At 47.9% G+C, this 13,108-nt stretch overlaps 1 protein-coding gene across 1 annotated transcript in view; it reads right to left on the minus strand.

The window, feature by feature from the left end:
- Positions 1–12,807, minus strand: part of LOC132402182 (olfactomedin-like protein 2B) — an 83,884-nt gene extending 71,077 nt beyond the window's left edge. The window contains exons 1-2 of the mRNA XM_059984871.1: positions 12,348–12,807; positions 11,549–11,812 (exon numbers count right to left, since the gene is read on the minus strand). Coding sequence (XP_059840854.1) covers positions 11,549–11,812; positions 12,348–12,518 — 435 coding nt within the window. The 5' untranslated portion in view covers positions 12,519–12,807. The remainder of the gene's footprint in view (positions 1–11,548; positions 11,813–12,347) is intronic.
- Positions 12,808–13,108: the final 301 nt, after the last annotated feature.

Here is a 13,108-nt window from a genome sequence, read left to right on the forward strand (position 1 = left end):
AGACACCCCAACCCCAGATTATAATGTGAACTAAATTTCACATCATCAGCAAATTATCTGTGTGAGCTCAGCTCAGTTTTGCCCACATACAGTTATGAATTAGAACATTATTTTCTGGTTGCTAAACATTCCTGATGATTTGAGAGGTCCACACAAGTCAGTAAATGAAGTGATTAATTGCTGACCTCTATTGGTAATGGATGGATTTGGGCTCCATCTGGCGGTTGCCCCTAGTCTGGTGGCATGTTTGTTGTACTTAAGATTACGGTGCTTTTAGCAAGGCCAGTCCTTACTTTCACTCAGAGATCATGGTGAATTACTGCTACCTGCTGAACTCTTATGGTGAAAGTACTTCAACAATGCTGTCATTTAGGAAGTTTTCAGGATTATGATTCACTGACAGTGAAGGAAGGCAGAACTGCAGTTTGATGAAAGGTCATCATCCTGAAACATTAACACAGATGCTGCCCGACCTACTGAATATTACTAGCAATATTTGCCTAATGTCCCATATTTAATGCTTGCTTTAAGTGAAGTCAATTAATCTGGAGCATAAAAACAAACACTTGCTCCAGGGGTCTGTTTTTTCTTGCTCCAAATTACAGCATCTTTTGTGTTTGGTGGAATCTTGCAAAACCCATGAAGAAATTACTCTCTTGCAAAGTGGGCATGGAATATTGGAGATCAATTAATTTATAATTAAGGGGTGCCTACAAGATGAATGACCATTAAACGTGTGGTGATATTGAAGTGGGATAGAAGCTGAAGAACTCACTTGCTCTTCATCAAAAAGTGAACTGAAATCTTCACTAACAGCCAAGGAAGCACATGAGATTTGGCTTAATTTGACAGATGCAATTAAAATGGAACAAATGTTAGAAAATATTTAACATTCAAAGATTCAAAGGCTGGAATCGCCAATTGCCAATAAACTTTTGCTATGCAGAAGAAAAGTGAGAGGTCACAGTCATTTCTAGTCATCAAGTAGCAAGCAAGATGTTACTTTACACCTAATATATAATGCTTCAGAATGAATTAGGAATTAAATTTCACCAATGCAAATGTTTTCTTTAAAGTGTATTTCCATTGTCAAAAAGAATTACAAGAATTGTGAAACAGCATTATGAAGGACCCCATGCACCCCTCATACAATCTCTTGTCCCTCCTGCCGTCTGGGAAAAGGCTCCGAAGCATTCGGGCTTTCACGACCAGACTATGTAACAGCTTCTTCCCCCAAGCTATCAGACTCCTCAATACCCGAAGCCTGGACTGACACCTTGCCCTTTTGTCCTGTTTATTATTTATTGTAATGCCTGCACTGTTTTTGTGCACTTTATGTAGTCCTGTAGTCTTGTGTAGCTTTCTCTGTGTTGTTTTTTTTACGTAGTTCAGTCTAGTTTTTGTACTGTGTCATGTAACACCATGGTCCTGAAAAACATTGTCTCATTTTACTGTACCAGCAGTTATGGTCGAAATGACAATAAAAGTGACTTGACTTGAGTTGAATTACGGAATCAGAAACACCACTATCTTCATTACAGAATTTCAGTTTCAGCTAATTCACCTCCTCCTAACATCAAAAGTAATCAACACACCAACATGCTGTATTATTTCTTACTGATATTTTTATTGTTGGTATGATATTCAATCTGCCTCGAAAACAGTAATTTCCCAGTACCTTTTTCTTGGGAATGATACTCTGGCAGCATTGATTGCCTTCACAATAGCCAGTGTCAACAAACCAGTTACCCACTGAGGATAACTATTGATCATTAATTCTGTCACTTTCTGTGACTTGCTGTGCATTAAATGGCAACCACCTTCCCCAAAGTAACAATAAATGTCCAATGTAATTTACTGCACAAGAAAAGCAGTGGGATATTTCTGAAATAGTGTTTCATTAATTCAGCATCTTTCTTTTCTCTTTTCTGTGTTCCCAGGTCTTGAGAGTGAGTAAATGATAGCAACAGTTCCTTTGTTTTATTCTCCTTTTAAATGACATTAAAAATGTTATTGGTTTTTATTGGTGTTAATGACCATCTCATTTGTGGTTGCCGAAACAATACTAACCCAAGACCTGTTCATTCAAACCTGTTCAGCCTATCTGTTCTTGAATTCAGAAAAATTAATTTATTCATTATGAAATAAAAGCACACTCTCAGAACATAGGCAGACTTCATCATCTCTGAAGAACAGATATACCTTGCACAAGCTGGTGGGATGATAGACAGGAAAGTGAATTGCAAAGTGGACATAAAAGAAACTACAAAGAGATGTCAACAGGCTAAGTGAGTAGGCAAAGTCATGGGACATTGGTGCAATATGGGAAAATGTGAAATTATCCATTTTGTAAGGAAGAATTAAACAGCATATTGTCAAAATGATGAAAAATTGCCAGACTCTGAGATGCAAGGGGCTAGGGCGTTCTAGTGCATGATTTGCCAAAGGCAAGTAATTAGCTAACAGCATAATTGTTTATTGCAAAGGGAAACTGAACTCAAATGTAGGAAAGTTGTAGCGGTGTGCTACAAACAGCGCTAAAATTACAACACGGAGTCGGTAACTGCAGTCGAAGGAAAAACTTTATTCGAAAACTTCAGCCTCACTTTTAAGCCTCTGTCAACCGGCCCCCCATGGCGAAGAGGCTCCAAAGCTCTGTGCTCGCAAACCCCCGTAGGCTATCTAATTGTGAGTCGGTTCGCATACGCTAGGAAAAGAGCCGCCACATAACCCCCCCCCAGAACCGGCGATACACCCCCCAATGTCCACAGCCTGGGCCAGAACCTGCTTGGGAGGTCGGCCTCTGCGCCGAGGCGCCGGAAACTCGGCCGGTTGCGCCAGGTCCACATGGGCCGGCTTGAGGCGGTCCACCGTGAAAACCTCCTCCTTCCCCCCAACGTCCAGCACGAACGTGGACCCGTTGTTCCGGAGCACCGTAAACGGCCCCTCGTATGGCCGCTGCAGCGGTGGCCGATGCCCGCCCCTTCGTACAAACACAAACTTACAGTTCCGTAGGTCTTTGGGTACGCAGGTCGGGTGCCGCCCATGCTGTGAAGTGGGTATGGGGGCCAGGTTACCGAGCTTCTCGCGAAGTCTGCCCAGGACTGCAGCGGGTTCTTCCTCTTGCCCCCTCGGGGCTGGTAGGAACTCCCCGGGGACGGCCAGGGGCGCGCCGTATACCAACTCGGCCGACGAGGCGTGCAGGTCGTCCTTGGGCGCTGTGCGGATGCCGAGAAGGACCCAGGGAAGCTCGTCCGCCCAGTTGGCTCCTCGCAGGCGGGCCATGAGGGCCGACTTCAGGTGATGGTGGAAACGCTCCACTAGCCCGTTCGACTGTGGGTGGTAGGCAGTGGTGTGGTGCAGCTGAGTCCCCAAAAGGCTGGCCATAGCTGACCACAGGCTGGAGGTGAACTGGGCGCCTCTGTCGGAGGTAATGTGGGCTGGTACACCAAAGCGGGATATCCAGGTGGCGATCAGGGCTCGGGCGCAAGATTCGGAGGTGGTGTCGGTGAGCGGGACCGCCTCTGGCCATCTTGTGAACCGGTCCACGATAGTCAGGAGGTAACGCGCTCCGCGCGACACTGGCAGGGGGCCCACGATATCCACATGAATGTGGTCGAAACGCCGGTGGGCGGGATGGAACTGCTGCGGTGGGGCTTTGGTGTGCCGCTGAACCTTGGCCGTCTGGCAGTGCATGCACGTCCTGGCCCATTCACTGACCTGTTTGCGGAGTCCGTGCCAAACGAACCTGCTGGAAACCATCCGGACAGTTGTCCGGATGGAGGGATGCGCCAAGTTATGAATGGAGTCGAAAACACGTCGCCGCCAGGCTGCGGGGACGACCGGACGGGGCTGGTTGGTGGCGACGTCACAGAGTAGGGTCCTCTCACCTGGGCCCACGGGGAAGTCCTGGAGCTGCAAACCAGAGACTGCAGTCCTGTAACTCGGAATCTCCTCATCTACCTGCTGTGCCTCTGCCAGTGCCTCAAAGTCTACCCCTTGGGAAAGGGCATGAACGGTAGGGCGAGAGAGCGCATCCGCCACGACATTGTCCTTACCCGAGACGTGCCGGACATCCGTTGTGTATTCAGAGATGTAGGACAGGTGGCGTTGCTGGCGGGATGACCAGGGGTCGGATGCTTTCGTAAACGCAAAGGTAAGCGGTTTGTGGTCCGTGAACGCGGTGAAGGGCCGACCTTCTAGGAAGTACCTGAAATGCCGGATTGCCAGGTAGAGCGCCAACAGTTCCCGGTCAAAAGCACTGTACTTGAGCTCGGGTGGCCGCAGGTGTTTGCTGAAAAACGCCAGGGGTTGCCAGCGACCTGCGATGAGCTGCTCCAGCACCCCACCGACTGCCGTGTTTGATGCGTCCACTGTGAGGGCGGTAGGGGTGTCCATTCTGGGATGTACTAGCATTGCGGCGTCAGCCAAAGCTTCCTTCGTTTGAACGAAAGCGGCGGCGGACTCCTCGTCCCAGGTAATGTCCTTGCTCAGACCCGACATCAGGGCGAACAGTGGGCGCATGATCCGGGCAGCTGAAGGGAGGAAGCGGCGGTAGAAATTGACCATACCTACGAATTCCTGAAGGCCTTTGACCGTGGTGGGTCGGGGGAAGTGGCGGACCGCATCTACCTTAGCGGGCAGAGGGGTTGCCCCGTCTTTAGTAATCCTGTGGCCCAGGAAGTCAATGGTATCAAGTCCGAACTGGCATTTGGCAGGGTTGATTGTAAGACCGTACTCACTCAGTCGGGCGCAGAGTTGACGGAGGTGGGACAGATGCTCCTGACGACTGCCGCTGGCTATGAGGATGTCATCCAAATAGATGAACGCGAAGTCCAGGTCCCGTCCCACCGCGTCCATTAACCGCTGGAACGTCTGTGCGGCATTCTTCAGGCCGAACGGCATGCGGAGGAACTCGAAGAGGCCAAACGGGGTGATGAGAGCCGTCTTGGGGACGTCGTCAGGATGCATCGGGATTTGATGGTACCCTCGGACAAGGTCGACCTTGGAGAAGATCCGGGCGCCGTGCAGGTTTGCCGCAAAGTCCTGAATGTGCGGCACAGGGTAGCGGTCCGGTGTGGTAGCCTCGTTCAGCCTGCGGTAGTCGCCGCACGGTCTCCAGCCCCCCTTCGCTTTGGGCACCATGTGCAGGGGGGAAGCCCAGGGGCTGTCGGACCGCCGGATGATCCCCAATTCCTCCATTCTCTGGAACTCCTCCTTCGCCAGTCGGAGCTTGTCCGGGGGAAGCCGCCGAGCACGGGCATGGAGGGGTGGTCCCTGTGTCGGGATGTGGTGCTGTACGCCGTGCCTGGGCATGGCTGCTGTGAACTGCGGTGCCAGAACCGATGGGAACTCCGCCAGGACCCTGGTGAAGTCGTTGTCGGACAGCGTGATGGAGCCGAGGTGAGGGGCTGGCAACTGGGCCGCGCCCAGGGAGAACGTCTGAAAGGTCTCGGCGTGTACCAGTCTCTTCCTGGGCAGGTCAACCAGCAGGCTGTGAGCTCGCAAAAAATCCGCACCCAGAAGCGGTTGGGCTACGGCGGCCAGTGTGAAGTCCCACGTGAACTGGCTGGGGCCGAACTGTAGCTGCACCTGACGGGTGCCATAGGTCCTTACTGTGCTGCCATTCACGGCCCTCAGGGGGGGACCCGGTGCCCTGCTGCGAGTGTCGTAACTTGTCGGAGGTAAAACGCTGACCTCAGCCCCAGTATCGACCAAAAAGCGGCGTCCCGACCTGCTATCCCACACATACAGGAGGCTATCCCGATGGCCAGCCGCCGTAGCCATCAGCGGCGGCTGGCCCTGGCGTTTCCCGGGAACTTGCAGGGCGGGCGGCAACGGCGGGCTTCTGCGCCCCACCGCTGGTGGTAGAAGCACCAGTGGTCATTGGGCCGGGGGTTAGTGGGCTCTGCGGCCGGGCCTGGACTGGTTTGCTGCCGGGAGCGTGGCTGGGTGATCTGTGCGATGGACGCCCCGCTCACCTTTTTGGCGTTCCACAGCAAGTCCGCCCGGGCTGCCACCTTCCGGGGGTCACTGAAATCCGCGTCGGACAGCAGCAGGCGTATGTCCTCGGGCAGCTGCTCCAGGAATGCCTGCTCAAACATGAGGCCTGTGTGTCCCTCGGCCAGAGACAACATCTCGTTCATTAAAGCCGATGGAGGTCTGTCGCCCAAGCCATCCAGGTGCAGTAAACGGGCAGCCCGCTCGCGCCGTGAGAGTCCGAAAATCCTGAGGAGCAGGGCTTTGAATTCCGTGTACTTGCCGTCTGTCGGGGGCGACTGTACGAACTCCGCGACCTGGGCAGCTGTGTCCTGGTCGAGGGAGCCCACCACGTAGTAGTAGCGGGTGTCTTCTGAGGTGATCCGGCGAACGTGGAATTGGGCTTCGGCTTGCTGGAACCATAGGTCCGGGCGCTGTGTCCAGAAACCCGGCAGTTTCAACGAAACCGCATGAACAGAGGCGGCGTCGGTCATTTCTGGTCCAAAAATCGTTTGGACCGTCGGGGTCACCAATTGTAGCGGTGTGCTACAAACAGCGCTAAAATTACGACACGGAGTCGGTAACTGCAGTCGAAGGAAAAACTTTATTCGAAAACTTCAGCCTCACTTTTAAGCCTCTGTCAACCGGCCCCCCATGGCGAAGAGGCTCCAAAGCTCTGTGCTCGCAAACCCCCGTAGGCTATCTAATTGTGAGTCGGTTCGCATACGCTAGGAAAAGAGCCGCCACAAAGTTATACTTTTGTTCAGATTCAGACCTATTTTATCACATGTACATGAAAACATACAGTGAAATGTGTCATCTGAATTAACCACCAAAATACCTCAGGATGTGCTGGGGCAGCTCACGTGTCGCCAATATAGCGAGCCCACAATGCTGGTCGATCCACACAGAACGCAACAGGCAACAAAACAATAACAACAAAAAGGCCCCTTTCCACTCTCCCAACCTCCCTCACACCCACACACAGACAGCCCTGCAACTCCAGGACAAGCCTGCAAGACTCCAGGCTTCAACCATTGGTTTACGACTTTCAAGCTTCTGATCGATCTTTGGGCTTCAATCTTCAGTATCAATCCCTGGACTCAAACCACAGGGCTCGAATTCTAAGTGCGTCAACTGACCGGCCCTGATGCTCCTGCTCACATGGAAATGCGCCAGTGAGGGACATCCCAAATACCATGGATGTCCTTCATCCTACACCCACATTGATGACCTTTTTAGTGCAGAGCAGAGTTCTGAACTCTGAATATGTTTTGTCCCATATTCACATTGCTGATCTTTCAAGCACAGGCCTCGATTCCAGGTGTCCTTTGTCACCCATCCACATTACTGGCCTACAAATGCAGAGAGCAGATTGGAGGCCTGAACTCTAACTCCTCCACATCCCTGTCCCTAAACCCTCATATGACCATTAACTCCCTACATCATTGTCCCTAAACCCTATCCTGATCCCCAAATCCCCTCTCTGTCACCAGAACATTCCTCATGAAATTAAAAAGCAGCTAAGTCTGAAACATGATCCCAACAGAGACGGCAACTCACCACCAACTTGACGTTATAGGACATTGAAATACAATGTACAATATTGGTCCCTTATTTTAAGGAAGGACATTAGTGCATTGTATGCAGTTCAGAGAAGATGGATGGACTCGGTTTGCATTTGTTGGAGTTTAGAAGCAACTTAATTAAGATGTACAAAATCCTGAGGGGTTTTGTCAAAATGGTTATAGAGGGGATGTTTGTTCTCATGGGGAAATGAATATTGATAGGTGACTTTAAAAATAAGGACTCCTTACAGGCATCTTAATACGTGCCCATAAGGTTCTTAAGTGACTTACTGACACCCATTGACTGAATATTTTAAGGAAGAGATGGATAGACAAATGATCACCAAGGTGGTGAAAGGTTACAAGTAGAAAGGAATGTGATTACAATCTGATCACCTGTCATCTTACTTTAAATGCCAGAGTTGTCTATAATAGGCCATGTGTCCCATGACTTACAAAGGGGCTCAGTGGTCTCTCTATGCCAACTCTCAGAACAACTCCTTCAATCCAATTCATCCTCTTATTTCCCAGAAGCTTATTTTCACCTAAATGTCCATTATCGCCACGTTGAATTTCCTACCACCCACTGAAATATTGGGGAAAACTTATAGTGACCAGTTTGTGAAGAAACTAAGAGTATCAGGGAAACCCACACAGTCATAGGGAGAACACAAAAGTTCCACACTGCCGACACCACCAGGACAGCATCAGACTCGGGGTAATTGGAACTGTGAGGAATAATCACCATACCACCCCGAATGCATAATCCTGCTCTTAATCTGTATATACATCTAGTCTCAATGACACAAGCTTTTCTCATGTGGTAGTCAGGAACAGGGAGTCTGGAGAAAAATTTGGAGCTATAGATCAATAACTTATTCAATGAATTGTTTCACATTTTGAATTAGTAAATTAACATCCACCTGTGGATTTGGTAATATGTTGGTAATATGCACAGTTTATCAAACACAACAAATGCTCTGGCCCTAATTTTTGAAGATCACCATCTTATTTCATTCACCATGTCTGTGGTTTTCTAACAGATGCCTAAATAAGCACTATTTACGAGTATGAGTATGGTGTTTGGTTGATCTTCCCCAAGGTTAGGTCAGAAGTGAAAGAGTATTGGACTACACCACTCCATCATCCAGTTTCAAAGTCCAGCCCTGGCCAAAACATTAATATTGTGCAATTATATACTGACTAAACAGCAACTGATCTTTCAAATTCAATAGCTTCTCTCTTGTGAGTTGCTTTCTGTGAACCTCTCAACTATCTTGGAGTCAGGATATCATCTTGATTGCAGTGCACTATCTGGCCTTGTTTCAGATAACTTGGCTGAAAGCCGGTGGCAGGGGGTGGGGGGGATTGGTTTCGAGCCTGATGATACCCCATATTCTTGGAACAATCCATAGCCTTCCCGAGGCACATCTTACAAAAAGAAGGTATGTTGAGCATCCTTCAATTGGTAACACAAAACACAAAGACAAATCAATAAAGGAAGAAAAAGAACTCCAGTTGAATGGCTTCCAACAACAAAAGGCTTTCGCAGCTGTCAGAGTGAAAGTGGAACACGAGGATGCCAGAGAATGAAACACCCTTATGCATAGTTCCAGAGTGTGTCTAGTTGGACTTCGTTCATGTTTCCAGATTCCAAGTACACAATTGGAACTGACAAAAGGATTGTGGTTGGATTTATGGAGGCCTTTCTCAGTGATTCCTGAGTAATAAGTATACCTTGCAGCTATGCCAGCTAAACTAGCTAGCTGCTCCTGGGTTCCTTTAGTGTACTGCATTTATTATGCCTTTCCTTTCTGTGTTTCTCTCTTCTGAAGAAATAACCATTGAGTTAATGCCCGCAAGCAACCCAACACAACATTGCCCTGGTTTGTTAAATGATTGTGTATGTTGCACTTCTTGACTACTGGAGCATCATACTGTACTTCCAAAGCAGTCTGTCTGAGTAGGTTTTCCAGCTGTGTTTGTTTTCTATCCCATTTCAGGGGTGCTTTGTCAACTGTGGTCATTATAGTCTACACTTAGTCTAGGACATTCCAATTCAGTTTAACCCTGAACAACAGTGACAAACTGAAGCCACCGATTTGATTTACAGGCAAAGTGATACAGTGAATACTTATCAAAAATAATTGGCAGTCAGATCAGTCCAAGCTACTGGTTGTGGAAATGCATCTTGCATACAATATACAAACACCAGGAATAAATGGATTTTGTTTATTCACCTGATTTTTTCTTCTGCTGAGAGATTGACTAGAAATCTTTTCATAAAATGTCTGCAGAGCTATTTTTGTTTCACATGTCCACGCAGACTTTCATTTCTGGAATGCTCAACTTGCAAACTTAGACATTAAGAGCTTAAAGACAATTTTAAGTTTTGGTTAGTGCTTTACCTGTTGTGGTACTATCAAGTTAGGTCTTTGTTATGGTTTATTAAGATCAAGTTTTCAAAGATGACCTTTTACACCAAAGGCAATAGACCCAGAACAGACATGTTGAACCTGTACCATCTATAAACAGAAATGTGCATGAAAAAAAACAAACTGCTGGAGGAATTCACTGGGTTGAGCAGTAACTGCTGAGAATTAGGAATTGTTGAACCTGCATTGGGTCTTGAACCTAAAAATAAACAATTGCTTCTATTGTTCCCATTCCCACCTTGAGATACTCAATAATCTTTTGCAAAATAGGTCAGAAACAAGGTTATCCATCCTGATCAATTCCTCAGTCAGTTTTAGCATCATTGGAATGCATCAAGTTGATTATTCCAAGAATTCCTGAATGTACTCTACAGCTTATCCTTAACCATCAGCTGAGGTGTAACTTCCCAATGTGAAAAGGACATACCGGTAAAGGAGCTCTGGAAAGATTCTTTAGAAGGTACAAAGGATTTCCGTTCAAACAGTTCTACTGGATACCACTTCCTGTCTGGCTACATTCCCGAAGGGAAATGAGAGAAAGGTAAACTCATTCTTCAATTGTAGCAAAACTCTAATTGAGGTTACATTTATAACATAAAGTATATTTCCATAATTTTCTGTGATTTAGAACACTTACCCATTAGACTGAAATGGAGCTCAATGTTGACAGATGAGTTTGTTTTTGTATGAAATAATGTTTACACTAAAAATTTTTCATTATGCGTAACTTCCCATCTATATAACTGTTGTTGGGTTTATCTCTCTATGAATTGAGAGATTTGCTCTCAAATCTCTGTTTGCTCTCCTATCACAGTTGTTTCTGTGATCATCCCCCACACAATTATTATTCATTTCCAATTTAACTCCTAGTTACGGACAGTTCTCAGTAATGGAACCCTGCCCTACCTGTTTGTAACTTTCTAATCCTTAGCACTGAGCCCCATTGCACTGGTAACCATGTTATGTAACCTGCTGGACCCTTTAAAAACATGTTTGTGGAATTAGATTGCAAACTTACAAATCTAGCCTCCAAAGTTTGTTCTCAAAGAGCAGGAATTAATAACTGGGGAGAAGAAGAGATGTGGAAATGGTTGTAAGCTGTAGGTTCCTCATATCCAAACACTTTAGTTCAGCTAGTAGTACACTACAGCATAGAAACAAGCCCTTTGGCCCATCTAGTCTGTACCAAACTATTAATCTGCCCAGTTAAACAAATACACGCTGTGGGGAGAGGACCATGAGACAAAGGAAATCGACTTACTTTTCATATGATGTGAGGTGGCGACCATGCATGGTGTTGCACCCGACTAACAGCTGGAAAGTGGGGGGGGGGGGGGGGGGGAGTTCTTAGGTGATGCCACGCCAATCCTGTTTACAGTGAGCTGGTGAGAGATGTGTTCAATCGATGTCGTGGATCACTTCCAGAGACTGGTGCCTCCGTGATGAATGTGTGTCCCTTCCTCCCTGCCTTCCAGTCCCCACTTTGCCCAGATACCGTCCCCAGCAGACGCCCTCTCCTCACGACCCTGATACTCGCTTGACAACACAGCCAACCTCACAACCAACCTTGAATCCGCCGCCTCCCGCCTCCCGGGGCTTCTGCAGCCTGATTGGCTGGTGGCAGGGGCCGAGCGCCGAGGGCGGGGCGAGGCAGGTACATTTACAGTGCGGCCCCGAACTGATGGTTTCTATCGTGTACGAGTCCTCCGGGCTGGCATTTCCTTCCTCGATCCGGCGGCAGGCGTCCCGGCCCAGGGGTCTAAACACACACTGGCAGCGGCAACTCGAACCCTCAGACACGGCTTTCAGTTTGTCATAGTCCCACAGCAACTAGAGGCAAGCGAACGGCAAGTTCGTGAGTTAAAGGACACGTAGAAATATTATACAGTAAAACGCCGCACTAATGATGGGCAGTAATAAGTAGCCATATAGTCAGCTCTACGCAGTTAATTGACGTAATAAGTGATTTTTTTTTGTTTGCTTTTGGATGCAAGTTTATTAGCAGCTTTCCTCAGCGTACTTGGTTAAACGATTGAATAACGTGGATCGGTCTCTTTGAATAAAGATGCAACCCAGGAGAACAGTGTCAGGGCTGTCAGAGACGAGAGGTACCCAACTCTCCCTCTCTCGACAATACGAACTCGGTAATAAATGTACTGAATGGCTTTATACTTAAAATGAAAACGGCATAGTAGTGCTGCATGAAAACTCAGCGTTGCAACTCTCCAACATAGCAGGTTTGCTTACAAATATCTGACTCGCATACATCATTATCTCCTTGCAACAAACCAAAACTAAAGTCGTCGTCCCCCCCCCCCCCCCACCTTTACCTTCAGCTAATTTATTAATAGAGTTTTGATCTTACCTCCGACAGGGTGTTGTCCTGCTTCTCAGGTTGAGTAGCTGTTGTCCTAGTTTGAGTCTCATCCTTCGATTCATCCCAAACATCTGGTGTCGGTTTGGGAGATTTCCTGGTGGGGTTGCTGAGTCCGCTGCACAGAACGAAGCCCAAGGCGAAGATTGCTCCCAACAGCATCTTCGCCGGCTCCTTGCACCTCGCCCTCGCCGAAGAGATATCCGCCTGTTCGAGGCGTTGGCAGGATTTGTCAGATCCAGCTGTCAGTTGCCAGCAATTGCAGGAAACGGGTGCGGATTTTCCCCCAAAACCGGCAAGATCAAGGCTATCGCGCAAAACTGAGAGGCTTGTCTGTTTTTTCAATGAGCTAATGGGGGCGGGAAGCTAGTTGTGCATAATATTGGGCTGCCCCTCACAGTAAAAGAGAGGGAGCGCTCACTTTTCGTTTGCGACTGATTTGGGTATCTCGTTGTTTGCAGCCAAGTGGCTGAATGGAGCGAGAGAATCTAGGTGGAGTCAGCATTCTGCTGGAAGGAGGGTGCGTGGGATGGGGAAGGCGGGATCGGCCAGATTTTAAGTCTTTCTGAATAAAACATAGAAGCAGCGAAGAGGGGTTCAAAAAACCAATGATAATGCCTCACTTACCATTTGGCAACATTCAGAACTCTCGCACCGACAGGAACGCCACCTCTGCTGTACTGTATTTTAGCTTTTCCTTAGATGGAAGGGCATGTTGTGCAACATCGTGCCGTGGCTTTTAATTATCTTGC

This window comes from Hypanus sabinus, chromosome 11 (assembly GCF_030144855.1).
Source record: "Hypanus sabinus isolate sHypSab1 chromosome 11, sHypSab1.hap1, whole genome shotgun sequence".
NCBI lineage: Eukaryota > Metazoa > Chordata > Chondrichthyes > Myliobatiformes > Dasyatidae > Hypanus > Hypanus sabinus.